This window comes from Cupressus sempervirens, chromosome 3, assembly GCF_028749045.1.
Source record: "Cupressus sempervirens isolate cs-2001-9-10 chromosome 3, ASM2874904v1, whole genome shotgun sequence".
NCBI lineage: Eukaryota > Viridiplantae > Streptophyta > Pinopsida > Cupressales > Cupressaceae > Cupressus > Cupressus sempervirens.
The window spans coordinates 273782758-273790433 of NC_143120.1; the positions used below are offsets into that span (position 1 = coordinate 273782758).

Consider the following 7676-nt stretch of genomic DNA (forward strand, 5'->3'; position numbering starts at 1 on the left):
TCAGGTATCAAAGGACTCCTAGCGTTAACTGAGCATTCAATCCCACTATTGACTGAGTGACAATAGAACACACTTGTCCAATAATTAACTATTTGAGGCTGGCTATTTGGATGTTTATTGATTATTTCAAAGGGTATTCAAGCCGACATATCAAAACCTATGATATATAAGAAAGGTCAAGTAGTGAGAATAAAATGTACAAGTAGCAGTTTCTCAACAACTACTACCTTACATGTTCAACTTTTTGACTACCATAATAACCTTCATCATCATAGTTGAGGTTGCATTAGCAATTTGTGCATTCACATTCACAAAATAATTTACAAACCATTGAGATAAACTTAGGTGGATACCCATTCCATATGATCCAAATAATTGTCCATTTTCTCATCACAAAGGATCTTCAAAACCTTTCCATTATTTGTGCATACATTGGATTTTTTTGGATCAATTTAGCATAACTCAACCCCCATATTCTTTCCTAGGTTAATGTAAATAATAAAAATTTCCTTACAATACTCCCAACTATAGAGGTAAATTAACCAAAAAGATATCCTCAAACTTTGTAGATTAAAAAAATCTTTTCAACATATTAAGTAGAAAATAGGTGAAATCTAGAAGAAGAGAAGGTATAATCCCAAGTCATGGGTTTGAGAAAGTACCTTTTTTATTGCACATTTATGACCTTGGCAATCTTATCATTATTGCCCAAAGTGGAAATATCCTGCTCGATCACCATATGAGCTTCAAAATGGATCAAAAAGTACTCATCCCATATTTTTTATTGTTTTTTTAAAATGGCATTTCACTTCCATCCTATTAGCAACATGCTTCTCATCCCTCAAGATATGATGCTAGAAAATGGCATCCATAATTGCAAGGTTTATTTTCACTTTAATGATAATGTCTTCAATCTCCCATCCCATGTTTGCATTATTAGCAAAAACTTTAACAACATTATTCACATCCCCTTGAATGAGGATCTCTAGAAACCTCTATCTTTAACTATCTCTATACCATGGTATAATGCAAAAACCTCCACCATGTGAGTCATTTAGACCCCCAGATTAACTACAGATAGGAAACTAACACACTAACTCCCATGTATCTAATCAACCCACCCTCACCCACATGAGAAGGTTTTCCCACAGAAGATTTGTTGAAGTTAATTTTAACCCATATAGGATTGCGGGGGGACTAAATATTTATATTGTTATATAGTGTGAAATAATGTTTGCTTTTTCCTTGCTTGCATCCTACAACTTAAGAAAGACATAGAAGAAAATTTAAACAATTATTTATTAATATAATTTTTTTTACATTTTATCAAAGTAGATACAATATTTACTTTTCTCTTGTGTACTTAATTGTATCCTTATTGATTGTATAATATTCATTTTATTTATTTATATACTACATAAAATTTTAAATAACTAATAAAATTTAAAAATAGTTAGTAACCAAGAGTGATACCTAATTATTATACATAATTAGAAATTCTTATATAGAGTTATTACATTAAAACAATGTAGTCATGCAAAAAAATGTCACTCCTACATAAAAAAATGAATATTTATATAAATATTGATAAAATTATAATTTGAAAAGAATCAATTTGAATATTCCTCTATCTATTACTTAAAAAAACATTCCTCTATCTATTACTAGTACACATGACATACTATAGCTTTCTCATTGTCTTTATTTTTACTTATATATTTCTAAGTAATCCTGTATTAAGCAAGATAATATATTTTTGTAGCATTCATAACCTTTGTGTAATTTCTAGTACACATATTTTCTCTATCTCTTAGCCTATTTTTTTCATTTGTACATATTATTTCTTACAAAACATAAAACACAACAATATGCACATTTGTAGAATAATAAATGTGAAAATACCAGCATTTGAAAGGAACAAGATATTAGTGTAAAATGAGAAAAAATAGGAACAAGGATATGGTGTAATTGTGTAATGATGCCATTGTTTAGGTTTATAATGGTTGGACATGAAATTGGAAATTTAGGAGAATGTAAAGTTCAATGGTGACATGACTTTTCATCTTCTATTATCTCTACATAGGCAATTGCATATGTTTGTATAAATGAATGTGTGCATTTCATATATCATGTAGAATTGATATAAGGCCAATAAATATTTCTTACTAATTTAAGAATAGATGGCCAATTCAAATGAACCACTATATCTTTTCTATGTTATATGTTATCTTAATTTGTTTCAAATTTTATTGCAACTATTTTTTAAAATTTTATATCTTCTATGCTCATTCAAAACTTAACTATACCTTGGCTAGACACAATACAATTTTATTTTTTCAATTGGGGTTGGGCATTTAAACATGCATATATGAGAAAAAAAATGTTAAATGACACTAAGATTTCTATTAATTAATTAGTTACAATTTGTGTTAGTTTTTTGTTGTTTATCTTGAAAGGTGGAGTGAAGTTGCTTTAAAGCAACTTGAGTTGGATGTCTAACAATTTATATCCACAAGAATAATTGCCTCCACTTCCGTCACTGAAAATTGTTTCACCAAGTTGGATGAGAAGAAGATGGGTTTCTTTATTGAACTTGGTGACAATGCTAAGTACCATGCAACTGGTATTGGTAGTGTCAACTTTTAGAGGGAATCTGGCAAACCCTTGTTGGTGGAGGATGTGTTGTATGTTCCTGTCATGACAAAGAATTTAATTTCATTTCACCTTTGGAAGAAAAAGGTTATGTTGTAACCTTTGAAAGGGGAAAATTTTATATACATCCCAAGGATTCCAAAGTTGCAAAAGTGATTGGAGTTAAACATGACAGCTTGTTTTAGTTATAGTTTGAGAATGCACAAGCATTGGTAAGTAGTAGTAAAGGGAAAGGAGAATTATGGCATAGGAGGATGGCTCATCTTCACCATGGAGCACTTAATGTGCTCAAGGAAATAGCAACAAGGTTGCTTGAGAAGAAGATAGAAAAGAACGAGGTGTGCAAGGGTTGTGCTCTTGGGAAATATGCCAAGACCAATTTTCCAAGTAGTGACAATAAATATGAAGGGATTTTGGATCTCATACAGTCAGATGTGTGTGGGCCTATGTCAACAAGATCCTTAAATAGACCTATGAGTATTATGTTACTTTCATTGATGATTTCTCCAAGAAGACATGGATATATTTTATGAAGAACAAGGATGAGGTCTTTGGCAAATTCAAAGAATTTAAGGCTCTTTTGGAAAACTAGATATTTGAAGAAAGATCAAGATACTAACATCTGATAATGGAGGCAAGTATACCTCAAATGCCTTCAAAAAATTTTGTACTTGGGAAGGTATTAGGAAAGAGTTGATAGTTCCATACAATCCTCAACAAAATTGGGTTGCTAAGTGGAAGAACATGACTATAGTTGGAGCAGCCAAGGCCATGATTCATGACCAGGACTTGCCTTGGTTCCTATGGGTAGAAGCTTACAATATAACTATGTATTTGCAAAATAGGATTCCTTACAAAGTGTTGGGAAAATTGACTCTAGAAGAGGTGTTTAGTGGTAAGAAACTAGATTTGGGCCATATTCATATTTTTGGATGCTGTCTATATTTTCACATTCCTATGGAGAAAAGAAAAAAGTTAGAACCAACTACAAAGAAGGGTATCCTTGTTGGGTATAGTAAAACTTCTAAGGCTTATAAGATTTACATTCCTTTCCTAAGGAAACTAGTTATTTTTAGAGATGTAAGGTTTGAGGAGGAGAAATCCATTCTAAAGTCTAGCACCTTGATGAATGATGAGGAGCAATCATTCACAATTGAGGTAGTACAAATTCCTCAAACTTCAATAACTCACGCTAGAGAGAAAGAGAGAGAACTAAACAAGATAATCAGGAGGCTCAAAGGAATCCTCTACCTCATATCCCTATTACAAAGAAAAAATAAGGTAGCTGAGAAAACTTTGAGAGAAGCTTAGGAATATGTAGGCAATCCACAAGATTTAGTAAGACACTTCCAAATGTTATTTTGATTATGTAGTACTTATGAGTGAATTAATTGAAGTAGAGCTTTCTAGCTTTTAGGAGGCATCCAAGAAACCATGTTTGGAAGGATGTTATGGTGAAAGAGTATTCTTCCATCACAAAGAATAGCATATAGGAGATAGTATCATGACCAAAAGAGAAGTCTGTGGTGGGCTCAAGATGGTTATATAATATTAAGCGTGCTGCAGATGTTAGTGAGGAAAAGTTCAAAGCTCATTTTGTGGCTAAGGGGTTTTCTCAAAAGAAAGGAATTGACTATGACGAGACATTTGCTCCAGTAGCTAGGTACTCTTCCATAAGAGCTATAATTTCTATGGTTGAATAGATGGTGTGGAAGATTCACCAAATGGATGTTAAAAACACATTTCTCAATGGAGTAATTGAGGAATAAATTTACATTGAGCAGCTTGAAGGATTTGAAGCATATGGGAGGGATTCTCATGTTTGCAAGTTGAAAAGAGTACTATATGGACTCAAGTAAGCTCCTAGGGCATGGTATTCAGGTATTGACAATTACTTGCATAGTGTGGGCCTCATCAAAAGTGAGGCAGATTCAAACTTGTACTATGTTCAGGTGAAGGGTGAACTTATCATATTGTTATTGTGGGTTGATGACTTATTTCTTACGGGTGCAAAGGAGCTCATATCACATTGCGAGTAAGATCTTGCATGAGAGTTTGAGATGAAGGATTTGGGGTTGATGCACTACTTACTGGTATTGGAGTTGTGGTAGAAAGAGGGAGAGATTTTCTTCAGACATGGGAAATACTTAATTGATATCTTGAAGCGATTCAGGATAGAGAATTGTAAGCCCATGTCAACACCATGTGTGACAAATTGGAGGAAGAGAGTTCCTTGATATATTAGAGGAAGAGATTTCCTAGATATATTTTGTCGAAGAGATTTCCAAGAGAGGAAGAGATTTCTTAGATATCTTGTGAGGAAGAGATTTCCAAAAGAAGCTGGGGAAGATGGAGAAAGAAAATTTTCAGCAAGGGAAGCGGAGGCAATTATTCTTGTGGATATAAATTGTTAAACATCCAACTCAGGTTGCTTTAAAGCAACTTCATTCCACCCTCCAAACTAAACAACAAAAAACTAACAATTTATAGACTTTAGAGTCACCATTGCAAACATGGAACTTCTATACGGCATAATTCTTCCAGTTATATAATCTCAAAACTACATTTAGTTTATTCTAATGATGAAGATCACCTTTAGAAACGAGTCAGTTTTACGAAAAATGCAAATGCCAAATTATGCACATATATAGAAGAGCGCCACGTGTGAAGAGGGCAAAGTTAACTTTCCGTCGAGAAGAATATCTTTTACTATCATTGAAGTTTAAATAAAAAATACAAGAAGGCATGTGAAACAGCTTTGATATGATTTCCACTTTAGAAATACAAACCGGAGCAGAACAATTTGTCCGCTTCACTAAAGATACCGTGCTTCTGTTAAACAAACGTATTTTAAAATGCGAAGCTACAGTACAAATGCAGATGGCCTGAGACATCAGTTGATTCTTCTGCAGTTCTTCCGGACCTCACCTTGCTTTCCGGAAGGAGGCATGATGTTTCCCATCCTCACCATTGCAGCCGCGAAATCTGTGAAGAATACATTCTGATTGTTGCTGTACGTTCTCACCTGAGCGTCAGCGGATCCTCCATTGAATAGCTCCTGGTCGGAGTGGAAAAGGCCTTTCTGAGATATCAAATTCTTGTAGTAGTTATTGTCAAACCCATTGGCTGTCGTGGAGTCCAGGGCTGCGAGGTTCCTGTCGCCAGCACCGCTGTTGAATGGACAAGTTTTCTGCAGAGAAGCCGCAAACGCCTTGTCTATGTTCGTCTCGTTGTATATCCGACGCCTGAAGAACTGACAGTTGGCTTGACCGATGGTGTGAGCTCCTGCAGATAGACGTTGTCTTAGGATTAGATTATTTAATTAACCAATTAGTAGCATTTGCTTCTCATCGGAAAATGAGAGTAGTAAAAGAGGTTACCTGAAAGGGCGACCATATCCTTGGCAGAGAGTCCTTGTGCTCGGAACGCTGAGATGAGAGAGGCAAGGCTCGAAGTGGGCCCTGGAAGATTGCTGTTTGCACCATCCAGACTGGCATTCCTCGAATCTCGCCTTCCAAGCATCACTGTCCAGTTTGGACCACCCAGCTATAAATAGCACAGTGTCAATTAATTCAGTTACGTATGTTAAAAAGAGAATATATATGTATGTAAAGGGAACATTCAATTAGTAGGGAGGAGTGGAGAGAATGATTACTTGGACAACGGAGTCGCGAGTGGCCACAGCCAAAATGTCGGCACAGGAAACAATTCCGCTGCAAACCTTCTCAATTTGTGTCTTGATGTTGTCAATCACCTCGAATCCTCTAGCCGAGTTGGCATTGGATCCGGCGGTCTTCTCTCCTGTGAATGTCGCTGTGTCGTCCAAGAGAACAGATGCATCGCAACCCTGAGAGCCCCATCAAACCATGTTAGTATAAGGAGAGATGGTATGAAGAAATGGGGGATTAGATAAGACTAGTTGGAAAGAAGGCTATATATTTACGTTAACAAAACAGTCGTGAAAGTGAAGGCGGAGAAGAGAAGCTCCCATTCTGGCTTCTTTGGCCAGCGCTTGCTTAATCGCGGCTTTCACAATAGGTAGTGCCTGACGGCACGTATTGCTGTAAAAGTTTGGAGTGAGCTGAGCATACACTGCGCTCCAGCAAATGAGCAGTGAGACTATGAATACCAAAGTCTTGTTCACTGTTAACCTCAAACAGGCCATGGCTGCTTTCTATGTCGAATGACTAGCAGTTCACTAGCTGCAGAGAATAGCGACTGATTTCGATGTGTTCTAGGGAGGATAATTGCCTGGTTATATAGTGCGCTTGAAATGGCGTTTATGTTCACGTGAACTTTTCAACATCAACAGAAATCGGCGTACGCGTCTTCATATTCATGTGGTGCCAAAAATGCTGAATCAGCGCAGAGCAGAGGCGACTTTGACGACGGCTACAGCATATAGTTCTGTGCAAATGGATGGGAAATATAATAGGAATATATGGGTCCCCTATTAGTTGGCTTCCATCTCCCGCAGTCCAACTAAGTGCGCCTCTTATTAAGTGTATTTCCTTTTTAATTCCACCGTCAATCATTCAATGTTAGAAATAGACATTTCAAATATTTGGATTATCTCGTGCTCCTTCGCGTGCCGCTTTAAAGTTCAATTATATTGAATTTAATTTTTTTTTAATGGAACGTGTGTATCTTTATTGATTTTTTTAGTTAGATAAATCAGGTGGTTGTCTGTAATACTCAACCCAAAAATCATATCTACTTTCACAAACAATTCAAATGAATTTTATAAGAAGTGAAATATAGAGGCAAACAATTAGAATTAAACAAACTAAAATTAAAAGTAACAACAATAGACCAAAAGACAGAAAGATCAACAACTTAAACCAACACAATATAGGAGACCATCATGCAACATGTCGACCAAGAAAACACAAAAAAAAACCACCTCCCTAGCAATTGTAGCTACTTGTTTAGCTCCTCAAAGTTTTTTAGAAATAAATCCCACTTAGAACGGCTAGAAAAAGCCACCTCATTCATGACCAATTCCTCCTTAGAGATCAGCTCAA

At 35.7% G+C, this 7676-nt stretch overlaps 1 protein-coding gene across 1 annotated transcript; it reads right to left on the minus strand.

Moving 5' to 3' along the window:
- Positions 1-5345: 5345 nt before the first annotated feature.
- On the minus strand, positions 5346-6863 carry LOC149565990 (peroxidase P7-like). Its single transcript, XM_089817315.1, has 4 exons — positions 6596-6863; positions 6308-6499; positions 6033-6198; positions 5346-5937 (listed from the first exon to the last, which is right to left on the minus strand). The coding sequence occupies exons 1-4, from the start codon at positions 6815-6817 to the stop codon at positions 5546-5548; spliced, it is 972 nt and encodes a 323-aa protein (XP_089673441.1). The 5' UTR covers positions 6818-6863; the 3' UTR covers positions 5346-5545.
- Positions 6864-7676: the final 813 nt, after the last annotated feature.